Here is a 17,371-nt window from a genome sequence, read left to right as displayed (position 1 = left end):
TAGATTTCAGGGACTTTTCCAGTTAACAACAGCTATAAAAATGCACTTTGGGAACTAAGTTCTTTACTTAGTCCTGTTTTTTAGGTCTTTACCAATCAATTCTGTTTAGTTTCTCTGTATGTTACTGGACACTACCCAGTTGTAGGTAATACACAGTGTAAATAAATAATTATTGATATAAATTGTTTTCCTTTTTTGAATTACACAGTATTTTCTTCTAGTAAATGAAGCTGGTTTGAGTGGAAAGGGAATAGGTATTTTGAGGTAATTCCCTTGCCTGCAGTTATAGTTCAGTGCTTGAAAATCAACAACTGATTTTTATTCAAAAGAGCATTATCATTTGTCAGAAGCATTGGGAGGACAAAGACAGACTTCCATTTATCTGTATGCTGGCAACTACTTGCACAAGAAGCATCACAGTAAACTTACTAACCCTACACTGCCAATGAGTAAGGTGCCCAGGGGTGAGCTGGGCCTCAGTTTCCACCCTCATTGAATGTTTTAGCCTTTCTGTTGAGATACCACTAAGCTACATTGGTAAAGCCCACTGTTTGTGGATGTGTCAAAAGAGCACTGATGTAGAACTGCTAGACAAGTCTTTTCATAGATGAACAATACTCTCATATATCGGACACCCAGCATTAACTTCAGGACAATGTTACTCTTCCTCCTTATTGACCTCAAACATCCAGATCAGGACTGAATAAGGAGACACAGTTCTCACAGGCTGCATAAGGTAGGAAGAGAATGCCATTTGTGATACTTAAACATTTGAGGAAGATAATCCATTAAGCAAGGCAGAGAAAAAAAATGCCTCCTGTCTTTTCCTGTGTGAGGAACTGCAAAAGCACTGGCCTTGCATTCCACTAGATGCTAGCTCCAAAGCATCCAAAGACACCATTAATCTAACAAACATGAAACAAGCTTCTTCATCTAACCCCAGCTCTTTACAAGTATTTCTCTATGAAACTCTGCACATCATGTAGACTCATCACACCCTGCATCAGCAGGAACACCTAGTGTCTGGGGGGGTTGTAGAATTTGCCCCTATCTTATCTTCAGTAACACCGAGAAGAGTTGTTCCCAAAGTTCCAGCCTTTCCCTCAGGATGTGCAGTGTGAGCGGCTTTGCCGAGCTGTGCCCTGGTGCCAGGCACTTCTCAGCAGTGCCTACTGACTAAAGCTCCAGTCCACACGCTGAAAGCAGTTCCTAAACATGTTGGTAATAATAAAAATGAAAAAAAAAAGAATTGAAAATGCTGTATTTTCAGAACAGCTTCATCCCAAGCAGTTAAAAAGAGGGAAGAAGAGGGCCACCGCTGCAGTTGACAGTGGGCCGGCCTGATGGCTAAGTGGTGCTCCTTTACCCTGCCGCTGACCGCAGGTATGAATCTCAAACGGGACTGAATGAAGGGTACTAATTCTGAAAAACTACACTGCCATTAGGGCCTAATGGAGTTAAGCCTGTTTAAAGCTATACAAGAAAAAGGGCCGTTTTAACGCTGAACACGGTGCCCACCAACGAATTCAAAACGGTTTAACCAGAGCGGTAATTCCTTCCCCCCCAGCTTGTTGTAGCCAGGGTCGCAGTGTCCCTGCGTTTCCTCCCACCCCGGCCGGTGCTGCTCGCTGCCTCCCCCGCCCCGGCCAGCCGCACGCCGGGGGAGCTGCCCCGCCAGCCCCGCGCTGCCCACAGCGGCCGGGACGACGCCCGCGCCGCGGGGCCGCCGGGCGGGGAGGGGCCCGCCTTGCCGCGGGGAGCGGCCCCGCCGGCCGCCGCCGCGCCGGGTTCCCTCTCGGCTCCTCGCCGCACCTCCCTCGGCTGCCTCCGCCCTCCGGCCGCGTCCAGCGGCTGCCCCAGCTGCGGGGGCCAGCGGCGGCCTCTCCTGCGCCGATCGCCGAGCGGGCAGGGCGGGCGGCGCGGGCCGGGACGGGCCGGGACGGGCGGTTCCCCGGGACAGGTGAGCGCCGGCTCGGGTGGCGGGGGCAGGGGCGGCCGGAGGCGGCGGGCTCTCGAGGGCGAGGAGGGACCAGCAGCGCGGCGGGCTGCGGAGGCGGGAGTCGCCCTGCGCTGCTGAGCTGAGGTGAGCGGCGCTCGGGGGCTGGGCGGCAGAGGTGCGCGCCTCCCGGCGACGGGCTTTCCCGGCGACCCTCCCGGGGGGACGATGGGGCTGAGGGCAGGCGGGTCGCGCGGGAAGCTGCCTGCGAGGCTGCTGGCGGCGGGCGGAGGAGGGCAGGTCGGAGAGCTTCGAGCTCCGTCGCCAAGCCCCGACGCTCCCGTTTAGTCACGTCCCCTTGACCGACCCCTCCCTCCCTCCCCTTGAGCGGCACTGGCGGGTGTCGCCTGGCCGAGGGAAGCGCGGGCGGGGGACGCTGAGGGGAGATCCCGCCTGCGAGGGCAGAGCGCGCTGCGGGAGCGGGAGCGGGGCGGGCGCGGGCCCCGGGGCCGCTGGCGGGTGTGAGGCGGCGGGGGACGCGCGTCTCAGTTCGCCTTGGGGGGGGACCCGCTCCTTACCAGGTACGTTTCTCGGTGCTGCTGGGGGAAAGGGGCCTTCCTGGTTTCCAGTCTTGTTCGAAGCGCGTAATTAACGGTGATGAAAACATCGGTAACATACTTAAATAGGCTTTAAAAGTGAATGATTTTGCGTGACGCGTCAGTATGGTCTAGATGCGGTTTGCCATGAGGAGGTCGGGCGGCGTCCTGCTGGGACTGTATCTCCAGGCTGGCTCAGGTTTTGCTCTCACACACGTTTTCTGTGGGAATGGGTGCTGAGAATATGTTCAGCTCAAAAGTCTTTTGTGTTTTTTTTTTCCTTGTATGTTCTGCAAGATAGCCTGTGTCACTGGAAGTGAAATGTCTTCAGAGTGACCTGTTGCACACAATAATTGCTTTGCAGAGGGTTTTGTTTGTTTTTTGTCTTGACCTGTTACACTGGCTGGATGTACTGGAACCTTTCTTCCCTGGCTGTGTTTATTTTTGCTTTGCTTTGCAAATATATAGATTTTCTTGTTCATGGGTAGTACTTAGAATGGTGCTGAACTCTTGCTTTTACTCTGTGATTGTCTTGTGTTGACTTATGTGGAAATGTTGAAGAAATGTTTGTAAACTAATTCACTAGCCTTCTAAAGACGTGCCTGCTCAGCAAATTAAACGTGGATGTATAAGCCTGAGCTGGTTTTGACTTACATGAAATCACTTATAGCGATGCTGAAGACGTGGTAGAATGAGCTTCAACATGAGCCAAAATAGAGTTCACAACCTCAGGCATGCAGATCTGAGTGTTGTTCAGTCCCCAAGCAAATACGTTGGGGCTTCAGCTCTGTCACTTGTGCTGAAAAGGTAAAGCTGGCGTCATGTGTCTCAAAACATATTTCTTCCTTTTGCTTGCGTAGGCTAACAGTGTACATCATCATTAGAAGAGAGTTGTGCAAGTTGATATTCCTGTTCTTAAGCTTTAAGCCCTTCCTTCCTAAGCTGGAAAGTATACTTTCTGTAACAGTTTGCATGAGGGGAACAAGCAGGATTTGGTCCTCTGCTGGTTGCCTTGAAATGTGTTGAACTGGTGAACAGAAAGCATGTCTTTACTTAGGACCGTCTCCAAGTGCTTGTCTTCTCAAAGGAAGCACACTGACAACTTAGTGATAAAGGCAATCTCTAAAGTGAAATGGTTTGAAAGAAGATTCAGGAAAGAAATTGCATATAAACAAAATTCGCTCAGATATGAAATGGGGCCACAAAATTTTCTACTTACACTACAAGCTAGTATCATTTCTGCAGTGGCAGTCAGACACCAAGTGAACTAATGTTATTAGTATATTTATTAATATTATTTTAGTATCAAGGTAATTCTGTAGATGGAGTTTTCTCTTCAGTGCCTTCCAAATTTAATGTTAAACTTCGATTTCTAATACATTAACAGAAATTGGCTCAAATTAGAGCCAGCTGGAGAGGGGTAGAGGACCAAATTCCCATTCTCAAGTTAATTGCTCAATTTATACAATTTTTGTGCTGTGAATGCTTTTAGTCAGGTCTTTCACTAATAACTAGAATATTGGCAGACTGAGAAAATTTTGGACTTCATGAAAGAATAACTTGTTAAATTTGGACAAGTTTTAGTTCTTAATATGTAACATAATCAGTGGCCTTGGCAAATACAGTATAGATTTAAAACTGATCACTACACTTACAAAGTTTGGAATTTTGTGTTTTCAGTGGAAATAGATTAGATTACTTGAAGGCCAAAATCAGGGTAGCTTTTAAAATTGAATCTTGTTGACTTCAACAGAAAAATTGGCATGAATAAGGCACGCTATTTGGCCTGAAATGTTAGCTTTCTGATAAATGGTAAGTTTAGTAGTATAACTACAAATACATTATTGTATCTAGGTTCAATTAAAAGCTTTTCTTTTTTTTTTTTGAGGTGCATGGATTTAAAGAATATTATTTTTTTGCAGGACACTGGTAGGTGCTGCTCTGCTTGTGAACAAGAAAGGAGCAGAGTGAATCATTTCATGTTTATTAGATAGGTAGTCCTGATTATGAGGATCTTACTCTTTCCAGTCATAAATTCCTGGTGTAAGTACAATTTGGAGAGGATCAGTACTTGTTCTATGAGAAGATAGGCTTGTGTAACTATATGGTAATTAGTAGGACTCAGTTATGTGGGAGCCTTGCATTCCTTTTGTGCCAAAATATCTTTAAAATTTATTGTTGGTCAGTGTGGACAAAATATCGTTTGTAGTTGACATTAGATTGAAGGCAAAAAAATGGATCTCAAACTCCTCCCTGCACAAGTCACATGGATTTGACTCTGTGAGCCTCTGTTCGTGTGAGCTGAACGTCTTGTTACTACGGGTGCTCAGCCTGTGAGTCTTTTTTACATTGGCTTCAGGACAGTTTTATTGCAGGTAATGTGTAGTGGAACTCATACAAGATTTTAGAAGTGTATTTGGTAGCTAAAGTCCCACCCTCATAATTTTCTGTTTTTCTTTTATCGCAGAGAGTTGTAGCTTAGAAATCTAATTATTGTTTGACATAACAGCTGCTTTTCAGCTAGTGCCTTATTAAAACAGTGATTTTGTTCTTCCCTTCTAGGTCCTCTTCTGCTGGCTACTGAGATACAGTGTTCCTAAAATCTCAGACAAAAACTGTAGTTTGTAACATGATTTACTTATTTTTGTTTGCTTTAGAAGAAAATTGTGGAAAGTCAGTTATACTAGATGAGACAGTGTATGGAAAAGAAACAGGTTGTAAAGTTCCCCAGTCTGCTTAAAATACTTTTGCACATCATATAGAGGAAATTACTAGAAATTATTACATTATCTCTTGTTTTCTGAGATTTGTGTGAGATGAGTAACTCAGGTGATGCCTTAGTTTCCAAAAAAAACCCCAACCACTCACAAATTAAACACTATATGTTCTCATTTATGGTGTTGCTTTAAGTATTCATTGAGGAGCGAAGGCCTGAGAGATCCATCAGTAGGTTTGCTGGAAGTTGTCATGTTTGACAGGATGTGACACATTTAGAAATGGTAGAATTAGCAAGAAAATAGGTAATGTTGTGTATGCTGATTATGGAAACGTTATTGTGCACATGTAATAGAACCCAACATCTTTTTACTGATGCTTTTGGTGTTTGAAATGTTCTCTTAAAAATCCCTTTTATATTCTTCAGAGAAAAAATTACTGTGGTGTTCTGCCTGGATTTATTAGACATCTGGGCATGCTGATTGTGAATGTCGCCAAATTCCACATTTAATTTATGAATTCCCAACCAGGCTTTTAATATGTTTGTTTCTTTTGCACCAAATTAATTATGGACGTAAGCTGGCTGAATGGGTTTCTGATAATACTTGTTACTTGGTGTTTTGAGATCTGAGGGACTTCGTTCCATCATTATTTATTCATAGCATAGTCCAAGCGTTCATATAACTTGAGCTAAAAAATGCATCCTTTTTTTCACCCTTATATATGTCTCAGCAGCTCAGCATTGTGGTTAGGGTGGTTTATTTGTAAGAAGGCCAATCACTTTTTTTATAGAGGTGGTGATGGTGGAAGAAACTATATGGAGTGTAGTTGTACAAAGTGGATTTTCTGAGCTGATATGTTCCTGGGGGCTGCACACAGAAATGGTGCTGATTTAAATGAATTATTATGAAGTTGCTTTGAAGTCACTACTCTCTTGTGTGACAACTTTCAAGTATTTAAGAATGATTGCTATTGATTAACTTGTTGTAGTTGTATTAGTCTAACATGGTTTCCAGACGGAACTTTGCCTCCCCTTCTTTCCCTAACAACTGATTACGGGGCCTGTCCTGGCAATGGTACCATCTCCTTTCCTGTATGCACCATAGACTTGCATTGTACCCTAAGGAGGAGCCATGCTAAAAGAGGCCCAGAATTCTGTTCTGGCATAACCCTGTTGCCTAGAATGTCTTAATGGAGGACCGCTAAATATTTACCCTGTGTGAAGACAGAGGTGCCAAAGTGACTGTATTTCCTTAGGCTGTATAAGGGTAGTGATGCCGTATTCCTAGTCAGAGTTGTAGTGGGACTCTGGAAGATGCTTTCTTTAGTGCATTTGTCTTTCAAAACTGATAAGCTTTATTTCTTTGGTACAAACTATTAATTTTGGTCATTGGGCTGTTGATTAAAATAATCTGAGAGATTGTTTAAAACAAACAAACAAACAAACTCCACCAAGGATTGTGCTTCTTAGCTTCGAGAGAAATTTTGACAGCTCCAAGAGACCTATTAAGTCCTTAAGTCTGCAAAGTGAAGCTTAGGAAGTGTAAACTGAACAGGAAGAACTATTTCCTTGCTGCCCCCCCCCCCCCCCCCCCCCCCCCGCTTACAGTAAGATGAGATAAACTTTCAGATCCCATTTTTGAAAAGTAGGAAAATTGCATGCATGACCTGAACACTCTTCTTTCTGCCATGCCTGGCCCACACTTGATTCTTTACAGCCTGCTTACATTGTTCACTGGTTTGAATCTGGTTTGAATATTCCAGCTTTAGAAAAGTCTTTGTTCTTCCATCTTCCTTTCTGCATCAAACTGAATATAAGGTTTTGCAAAACTTGGTGTTTGTCCACTTTTCTATGCTTGCCTTTGTACACCCTTCCTCATGCCTTTTACATGGCTCAAGGTGCATGTCTAGCATTCCTTTAGTCTTTTTCTATATGCCAGCTTAAATGTAGTCTTTGTTGTACTTTGTCTTCTACTCTGTAGAACACTTCTTTTGTTATTCCCCTCCACCCATGAAACTTGTATACCTCTATACTCCAAAGTTTTATTAATGAAAATATAAACAACCTGCCTGTAGGTGCAGTAACCAGACTTGTGACAAAAATAAGTACTTTATTATATCTGTGCTTCTTATGCTTCATCAGTAATTTGTAAAGTCTTTGAAGTGGAAACCTGCTCAGGTATTGTCACTGATGGGCTTTTTAGTTTGCTCTAGAAGTTATAATAGAGTGTGTGGTGGATAATACTATTGTCTTGAGAGGATACACAACGCAGAAGAGGTTTTCTTGGATATTGTAGAACTTATTTGTAAGTATTTGTAAGGAGGACACCTCTTGCACATCTCCCAGGTGACTGCTGGATATAAGGAGGTGAAACATTGCCAGTCTGGGTAAGAGTGAACAAAAACTTGCTTGAAATTGTCCCCTGCACTATATATGGAGACACAAGTTACTGTAAGAGAGAATTAACTACCAAAAGGGCTTTTTGGCACTGAGGTCTGTAACGGAGAACCATCCAATAGCATATTACACTCATGAATCCACTTTTACAAACCTTAATAATTAAGCTTACACTTTTACATTAATCTAATGGGAGATCTATGAGTTGAACTGAGGGAAGACCTTGGCTTGCAGAGCTTGGTATTTGTAGAATATAATAAAAAGAAATCTTTCTAATACCAGTATTCTGCAGCAGTTGAAAGACTGCAAGAAAGAATGGATTTCTGGGAGAGTTTTTCCTCCTGTTCATTTCTTTTAAGAACTGAACTAATGAGTTAGGAGTTTTGCAGAGGACTGATGTCTGCAGCTAAGTGGCTTGTTGCTCTCTGTAAGCCAACTTATTAAAAAATAAAATATTTAGTATCTTTGAAAACAGTAAAGATTTATGTCAGAGGGACATGTTTGGAAGGTCTTTGAACTAGCTCCACACATCACCATTGCAGTCTTAGAAGAAGCTGGTGTTCTTCATGAAGTGACTAGAAGTAGAACACAGTATGCCAGTTTTTACAGCCTTTGATAAAGACTGGAGAAAATTAATGACAGCCAAACTATTATCAGATAGTAATAACCCTATTACTGTCTTCTGAAAAAAATTATTTAAATAAACCCCATGGAACAGCATTTTTAAGTCAATGGTGTTACTTCTGCTGTTGTCAGTGAATACTGTATGTGCCAAAACTCACAGTGACATAAGACTTTCCAACATAAGCGTCCTCCCTATTACATGTAACTTGTTTCAGCCAAAACTTAAAAATAACATATAAATTTTACTACATTTTAGTTCCAGTCTGGAAAATATAAAGGGCTTATGGAAGAAGTCTACAGTCTTACATTTCTGAAAGTAATTAAAGGTATCAAGAAGTTCTCATACCTGGGCAGTATGATGTTTCTCTTGCTCTTTTCTGCCTTTAACAGTTTATGCATTGGCAATGAGGACCTGCTCTGGCTAAAACTTGACATAAAAGAACTAATAGTTTTTCAAAGACTGCCAGTAAATAGATATATTCAACAGGAATTGTAAAATTTGAATGTATTTCTCAAAAAGTGATTTAACAAAGTACACTACAGCACAGAACAGCTGTATTCACATTTTGCACTTTCTTTGGCTTTAAGTCTGTTGAAAGTATATCTGCTGTAATACAAGGTAATCAGTAGCTTAAGGTAAGCCCTGTTTGTCTTGATACATGGGTGCACACTTGGAAAGAAGTCCAGGTTTCTCATACTGCACTTTGAGTGGAGCTGCACCGTGCAGTCCCCCTTGAGGCTGCTTGCAGAGGCACGGACTCCCATCTCCTCTGCCTTCCAGCTGCATTTGTAACACAAGCCCAGTTTCTTGGGACACCTCAAAGTCCTTTCACTGTGGATGCCGGTGGCTGAACAGCTAGCTGAAGGGCTTTAAAAACATCAACTTCAAATGTTACTCATCTTTCAGAGGTACAAAGCTGTGTACAACTGAGTAAATGTGGTAAAAGCCTTACAGGCCTTGGTTTTAACAGTCATCTTAGCCTGCTCTTGTAAGTTGCTGTTGGCTTACTGACCTTCATCCCTGTATTCTGCCCATCCTTGAGCAGCAGGCTTCCTGTCACAGTGTTTGTCTTGGTCAGCCTGTTAAATTTCAGTAAATTCTACAGAAACTGTATTCTCTAGGCAGGTAGAACTCCCATGGTGCTGAAGGATGATTCCATCAAAAGACTAGAAAAATAGCATGACATAAGCTAATTAATACAAGTGATAAGAATGCACACTCCTTTTTATACCATCTTTCTGTCTTTGTTTCCCGTAACCTCTTCAATTTCCAGAGAATGTGATACTAATGCACAACTGCAATGTGTATAACACAACATACAACACAACCATCTAATTTTTCAAAGTATGTTTGTTCATTTGTTTTTAAAAAAAGTTCTGTCAATGCTAGTTTTACTTTCAAATTAATGACGTGGTACAAAATGTTGTGAAACCTGGGTACCAATGCTACAAGATCATCGCTGGTCAAAATAGAGCATTCTTCGTGGAGGGCAAACAAGAGGGAACAGTTTTATGGCTGAGCCCTTACTTTCTGTTTTCTGAATTTCCATTTTATCCACTGACCATGAAGAGAAGTAATTAATATTTTTTATATATATATATATTATTTTATATATATATATATTCTTCAGGGAGTTAGCTCTTTGTGAATAAAAGTGACTTCATTATTTAAGAATAGTAAGTGAGAAAGTAAAGACAGCCAGTTACATCTTTACTTGTAGCCTGTGCATATAATTCCTTCCCACACTTGGGTGGCTCAGTAGTTGTGCCTAGTAGCTGTTGTAATTTATTAGATATGCTTGATTTACAAGTGAAAATTTTTCATCATACTGCAAAAACTACACAGATTCATGCTGAGCTTTGTGAGTCATGCTGTTTTCATCTAGTATAATGAACAATAAAAATGTTCATTTGAACAAAGTGAATAACAAATGAAAAAAATCACTTATGCCTAATTTTATAATGGCCACAACTATATATTTACAATTACATTACTTTTCAGTATCATTATTAGGAGCAGAGCTTTAGAATTCCAGTACAAAGAAGGGCTTAAGTAAGTTTAAGATAAACATAACATCAAAATGTTTTAGAATGTATCCTATGAACTTCATTTCAATAGATATGATGAAATCGTATTGTACATCTCTCTTTTTTTAAAAAAAATCTAAAAAAATCCATCAAGGCCAGCAGCATCTTTTTTTTGGTTGTGTCTAAACAGCATTGTTGCAAAAATAAAGAAACATTAATGTTATTTTCCTAACTCTTTTAATAGTATCTTTTATCCACACATTGGAACAAATCTTGAGCTAGCATTCAAGTATCTGGAGTCTTGCAAAAAGTCATCTGATCTGTGTCAGGATTTCACTTTATATATTTCCTCACTTTCCTGCTGTCTGGATTTTATTGCTGTCCCTGGGACCATTAATCTGCATTCATAGCTCTGAATAGTTTCGGAGTTCTTGTGACTATTTTGCAAATGAGAAGCTGTGCCTCTGTCCCCACTTGTCTTTGCTGGGCTCACCTCAGGAAGTGAGAACAGTGTCCAAAAAACCCAGAGGAGACAAAAGCTAAATGTGCTGGAAGAATTTTACTTTTCATTTAAACACTGGACAAGTATTAGCAAAGCTTACTCTGGAAGACCTGAGTTAGAGGAAGGTCTGTTGGAACTCCTCAGGGCTACTTAGCACTAGGGCAGATCTGGAGCCAGAACCAGGAATTTCTAGGCTCCTGCCCTCAAATTTAGACTCTTATTATTTCTGGTGACTCAATTGTCATTCTCAGTTGTTATTTCTGGTGGATGGGGCACTAACGTGGTTGTCTAATGAGGTCTACCAGACTAAATAGAAGGCACGCTTGACAGTGCAAGAGTAAACTTTTGTCCTAGTCAGCTCATTTCATGTGTATCTCCTTGCAGAACTGAGGCTTAAGGAGGCAACTAAATGCAGGAAATGTAAGAGCACTCTGAACCAGTACTATATGTGACACGTGCAAGGAATTTGCTTCACCAACATCTGTGGCTAAACTTCTGGGTGCCGCTGAGTGTTTTTGGGCTCCATCCCATTCATATTTCAACTCTAGTAGAGGCCAGGGATGCTGGAATTAGTGTTTGTTTGTTGTCTAAATACATCACAATGGATAGATGGTTTACTGTATAAAAGAAGACATTTCCCCATAAATGGAGGAATAGATGTGCAGCTTGATTCTGCTTGGAAGTGACCTAATTTCAGACTAGAGTGGGAAGCATGAGTAGGCAAAGAAAGGAAACACAGCTTTTGGATGGGCACCTCTTTTCACCCTAAGAAATTATATTGTAGATGCACAATCCTTAAAGTTGTAAAATGTATTTAAGCTTGGCATTTTTCATTATTAGGTTCTTAGTATAATTACTGTAAGTCTGCTACTTAGTTTGCTGACTGAACTACTTTATTAATACATGATTTTTAGGCATTCAAGAGACGCAAGCTAAGGACATGTTTAGACAAGTTTTCTGTGAATCTTTGGAAAGCTAGCCCGCCACTGACATGTCTTGCTATTTTTGCTTGTCTGTCTTTGGGTTTTTGTCTGTTCCTGCATAGGATTCTGTGTATTAGCTATGTCCACTGTTTTAGCAGACCATTTATTTTCTCTCACCTTTAGTATGCTTGATTTTGTATTCCTTGTATCAATAGCCTTTCTTCCTGCTGGTTAACTTCTCCAGCACCCATGCAGATGTCGTACATGGTGTTGCCACAGTTTGACTGTTATTTCCTTAGTGTATTTCAATTTTAAGTGTAGCATCCAGAATCTGAGAAGTGGAAGCAGTATGGGTCATCATCCAGATTGGCCTGTTTCAATGGAATCAGTATGATCTTATTTTTCAGCTAGAAATATCACATACTGTGTAATTATTGAAAACACTGGCAGCAGTGTTGCAGTGTTCTAATTCTTAAAAAGCCTTTGCTTTATTTTTTCTATGTTACATTATTATATGTGTACACTTTATTTGCACGTACATTTAATCGGTTTCCAAACTGTCAAATACCTAGCAACTTCACTGTTTCTCAGTTTATTTCTGTAGCACTTTCTTGGAAGGTTCAGCCCATAGTAACCATTTAATGCTCATAAATATTTATGTTAATGTGAATGCTTGCAAAAAATACATCTTAGCCCTAACCTTAATTGAATTTACAGCTTCTGAAAGAGTTCACAATTTACAGTCCCTGAAAAGAAGGGAACTTAACTGCCGCCTTATACAGCATGTATGAAAATACAGTAAAGTTTGCAAGCAGTATGAGTACTAACCAATACACTCATACATGCACCAAACTGAACAATAGTAAAGTTGAACTTCTGGTGTCATGCAGCATGCTCTGGCCTGCCATAAAGCTGATACATCAAAGATAAACAATATAAAAAATTTACTGCGTTGCATTTGTTCAAGAATCAGTTATAGAATCACTTGTAACTATGTATCTCTAAGCCTTTTTATTTAAGAAATAATGCATGCAAAAAGCAAATGAATGTTTCATGTGATTTTTCTTTCGGCATGCAAAATATTCAGATGATGTACCTTTTTTGAAAAGATCTCTTTACAAAAAGTGTATCATTACATAAAATGTTATCTCTTATAGTAGTTCTTTTTCTACCACTGTGCCCTATTGCTCACAATAGGTAACCATCGCTAAAAAGAAATGTGGACAAACCAGGTTTCTGTGATACACCCCATGAATTTGCAGCCCACAATGTCTTGTGGCATTTCTCTTTTTCTTTTTTTTTTCTTTTTTTTTTTGCGGTAGCTTCTTGTCTTGAGAATGAGATGGGGAGCAGGAATCAAACTCTTGCTTCTTCTGTTGGAGTTCACAGTGTTGCTATTGAAATGTCAGATGATGGAACCTGTGGGTAGGGAACTGAAGAGATACTTTCTATATACTTACTGAGATGAGCAAAGCTTTTGGATGAGCTCTTCAAGCTTGCTCACTAGGTGCTTTTGGTTTGGGGTTTTTTTTGTGGTTTTTTTTGGGGGGTTAGGTTTTTTTGTTGTTGTTGTTTTGTTCTTCAAATGTTGAAAGCCTTATTTGTGCAAGGATGATGGCCATGCATTGATGTATTTGTGAATCCTTGCAGAATTAGAGCTTGAGTGTCCGGGATTTTTGTTGGTTTTTTTTTTTGTGTGGGTTTTTTTTTCTTTCAGCAAACAGCTCTTTCTTTATCCATAACTCGGCAATAATACACAGAGTATTTGTGCATTTCTGTACAATATATACCCAATAGTATAATAGAGTTGAAAAGATTTACACTGATGGGTTGGAAGCATAATTTGTCATAATATCTGTACACCTGCACTTTTTCTAGTCACTGTGGTTTATTTATTTTTTTTTTTTTTCTCCTAGAATGGTTGCCTGGGGAAAACAGCACTGCTGTGTTGGCAGAATACAGGACATTTTCTTGAGATTCAGGCTTGTTCTAGCAGTCCTTTTACTTCATTTGTTCCTGGCTACAGCAGGCAAAGGTAAGACAATTTCTTCCTGATTTATCTAGTGTTGGTATTCCAAATAAATAGCATTAGTCATGGTGAACAGCACTGCTCAATATATTCAGAACTAGCAAGTTTCTGCCCTCTTGAAATCAAGAGGAAAAACTGCCATTAACAAGAAGTTAAAACAGTTGGTGCTTAGCACGTAAACTTAGCACATAAACCCTATGTTTACAGTATTTGTTTTCATTAAAAAATAATTAGTAGTAACTTATTTTCTGCTATGGATGAGGAGAGAATGTAAACACAACATGTAATAACAAGATAAATTAACTTCCTTGCTGTTTTTTTGAACTGGAAGTGTTACTTTTTTCGGAATATGTTGTTAAATCTTTTACACTTCTTGCACAAACACCACAAGATCCTTTGAGCTTCACTCTACTTAGTGCTCGTTTGAGTGCAGCACATCTGCTGCATTGCTTTTTGTTGTGTATCTCAATACGGCGAAGGAAAAAGTAGTAAGGTCCAAAATGTGTAACAGGAATGATGTATTTGGATTTGACAGCCTATGCTCTTTAAATAACAGTAAATAAAAGATAAGTTCATAAGGTTCTTGTCCAAATTTTTTAACTGACATGGTGATGCTTTTGCATGAGGTGTGGTAGAATCAGTAATTTGTGGTTTATTCATGGCTGTTCTGTAAGCTGGCAGAGACAAGTTTGTCGCTACTCTGGACCTCAAGTGATATAGGTAACAGTGCTTGTCACTCATAAACCTTATATCAGTAGTGTGTAATACATTTATCATGTTAGTAATGTGCATGGAATTTAAAAAAATTAGAAGTGTTTTTTTGCCACATACTTAATGACTAGTTTTAGAAACTGTTTTGCCCAGAGAAGTCATGGATGCCCCATCCCTGAAAGTGTTCAGGGCCAGCTTGGATGAGGCTTTGAGCAACCTGGTCTAGTGGAAGGTGTCCCTACCTATGGTGAGGGCTTTGGAACTAGATGATCTTTAAGGTCCCTTCCAACTCAAACCATTCTATGATTCTGTGTTACTTTACTCCAGAAGGTCAGAGTTTCTTGCAGTTCAAAGGTACTTTGTAAGTATGTCTGCTTAATGACATTGTTCTAGCAATGAAATTTCATATGTTTACAGACTAGACTAATTCCGATTCTAATTCCCCAAATGTAGTAATTTTCATAGAAAGAAGCTCTTTTTGAGACAAAATTTGAGATTCGGGTGATAAAACTCTTACTAAGATGGTGAGGTTTTAACCTCATGTACTTTCAATAGTAAAAAGGACAGGGCTGCTCAGCAGATGGGCAAATGTCAAGAATTTTTCCAGGGGAAATGCAACTGCATCTAGGGTTCCAAGTAAGCAAGCAAAGAGGGATTTCGTCTTTAACGATCACTTGCGAGTGCCAGTAATCCTTCAAGAAAAGCTGAACTAGCACAAGAATGTATTTATGGTTCCACCCTATTTCTTTATTATTATTATTTTAAGGCTGTTAGCACTGTCAGCAGCATCTCTGCTCAGTTCTCCCCCATCTAAGGGGCCAGAGTATGTTTGTGTTCTCCAGGAAATACAAAGAGAGAATAACTGCCTGTGTTCTTCCTGATGTCTAGGACACTCTGCATAATGTGGCATAGTTTATCCAAATACAACTGTGAATGAAAAAGGAGGGATGAATTTAATTGTGAGGAATAAGTTCTTAGCTTTAGATTTCCAAAACATTGAGCACAATCAAGTGACCCACATGTAGAAAGTTTAGAGTTTTCAATTTCTTATAAAGAACAGTTATGAGCTCTAGGCAGAATACATTAAGATACAAGATTCTTGTGATGTCATTTTAATGGCCTGTCGCAAGCACTTTGTTACAGGTGGCAAACACTTGCATAGAAATTAATGACTATTGTTGTTACTGGTTAAAAGCCAGATTGTGCAGATACATAAATTTGTGAGTATTTTTATTCAAGAGAATACTCAGCTGTATTAATGCTCAACTATACTGGTAAAGTAGCTATCAGTAATAGAAAATTAGTAATAGAAAATAGTGCTAGTGCTTATGTACTGAGAGAATCTGCTCCTGTATGTCTATTTCTTACTACGTATGGTTGGCTATGTCTTGTAAAGCTATCAGTTATCACCATCTGAAAATGTTTGAAAAAAGAGAGATTACATTTGGGGTTTATGTTTGCATTATCTTGCCATTCTCAGAAAATTTATTTTAAATGTTTGGAAGTATGAGCATACATTTCAGGATTTCTTTCAGGGCTTAAGAGAACATGTTTATTAAGTGAATGCTCTTTATTTTTAGTGAGGCTAAAAAACCCAGTTCTTGCTTCTATTAGAGGTAAATATATTAAGAAGGAACAATTTGTATTTCTGAAAGAGGTTAAGTGCCAGAATACAGCAAATGACATAAAAAAATCAGTCCGCAATTACTACTGCATGGAGTTTCCTTGACTCCAGATTGTGATTTTTGCGTATTTTTCTTACTCTGGAGATGTTTTGAGCATTCTTTCTACTGTGCTACCTTTTCTGTGTTGGGGTGATTAAGGTATGTTCATTGTAAGGTTTCTGAATGTGATTTGTATTGTCTGGACCCAAAGGAGCTAATTGTAAGCTAGGAATGCCACTGTCAGAGCACAGCCAATTCCAGCTCCTCAGTTCTACGCTCAAGGGTAGATTGCAGCCCACAAGTACCATTACTAGAGAAAATAAGTGATGGTTGACAGAACTTCCAAAAGCTTTAAAGTAATGTCATCTCCTACATGCATTGCATCCACCCACATATCAGACTTATCCAAGATTGTTTTGATAATGAATTTCTAACTTAATGCTGTACTCCGTGTGTTCCACTTGGAACAGTGAAGTGCATTTTCTGACTATGGTTATGATTTCCTGTGTACTTTTTCAGCATTCTTTGGGTAGACAAACCATATAAAATTTTCTGAGTCTTTCTTGTTACAACTCAGATAGTATTGGTATCTCTTCTCTTAACTTTGGCACCCCTGTTTGGCACCTGTTGTTTTTTTTTAACTCTTTAGAGCAAAGTGGGCCAGACTTTCCAGGTTTTGGAAGGGTAGATTTCTCTAAGTAACCTCTTTTGGTAGTTTAAATTGTCAGGCCTTTTACGCCTATCAGTAGTGGTCTTTTTGAATCATCAACAGGACTGATGTCATTTTCCATAATTTCTGTTGGTTACCTGCCTTAGAACTGTTTTTATCTGCAAGTCAGTCCACACTGACTCCCTTGACAACTCTACAGTGTCAACTCCTCTAAAAAATGTGATTGGGTTTTGCAGCCCTTTAATTAATTCACTGTTGATGCATAAACACTGATTTAACATTTAACATGAAATTAAGCCTCACTCAAGATTTGTTCACTTCCAGAATCAAGTTGTCTGACGGTACCTGAAGTTTTGATGAACACTTTTATTCTCAGGAATGGACTTCCATTCTTCCAATCTGGGTAGTCAACAGTGACTTAAAGTTTTGAAGCTATGTCAGGAAACTTCCTTAACCAATGACTTTGGTCATCTCTGCATGCTCAAGACTGCTTACAGAAATTTTGCAGGGTATATGAGTCATGCAGGTATATTTGACATATCTTCTCTGAGGAACAGCAGCTGCATCAAATCTTT

General features: G+C 39.9%; 1 protein-coding gene across 3 annotated transcripts in view; it reads left to right on the top strand.

Annotated features, from left to right (window-relative positions):
• The first annotated feature begins 1,979 nt into the window (after nucleotides 1-1,979).
• Nucleotides 1,980-17,371, top strand: part of ADGRG2 (adhesion G protein-coupled receptor G2) — a 62,334-nt gene continuing 46,942 nt past the window's right edge. For all 3 annotated transcript variants that reach the window (XM_055802943.1, XM_055802947.1, XM_055802944.1), the window contains exons 1-2: nucleotides 1,980-2,083; nucleotides 13,639-13,757. In XM_055802943.1, coding sequence (XP_055658918.1) covers nucleotides 13,640-13,757 — 118 coding nt within the window. In that variant the 5' untranslated portion in view covers nucleotides 1,980-2,083; nucleotide 13,639. The remainder of the gene's footprint in view (nucleotides 2,084-13,638; nucleotides 13,758-17,371) is intronic.

The sequence above is a fragment of the Falco peregrinus genome, chromosome 4, assembly GCF_023634155.1.
Source record: "Falco peregrinus isolate bFalPer1 chromosome 4, bFalPer1.pri, whole genome shotgun sequence".
Classification (NCBI taxonomy): Eukaryota; Metazoa; Chordata; class Aves; order Falconiformes; family Falconidae; genus Falco; species Falco peregrinus.
The sequence above is the reverse complement of the archived record's forward strand: the minus strand, read 5'-3'. Positions and strand labels throughout refer to the sequence as shown.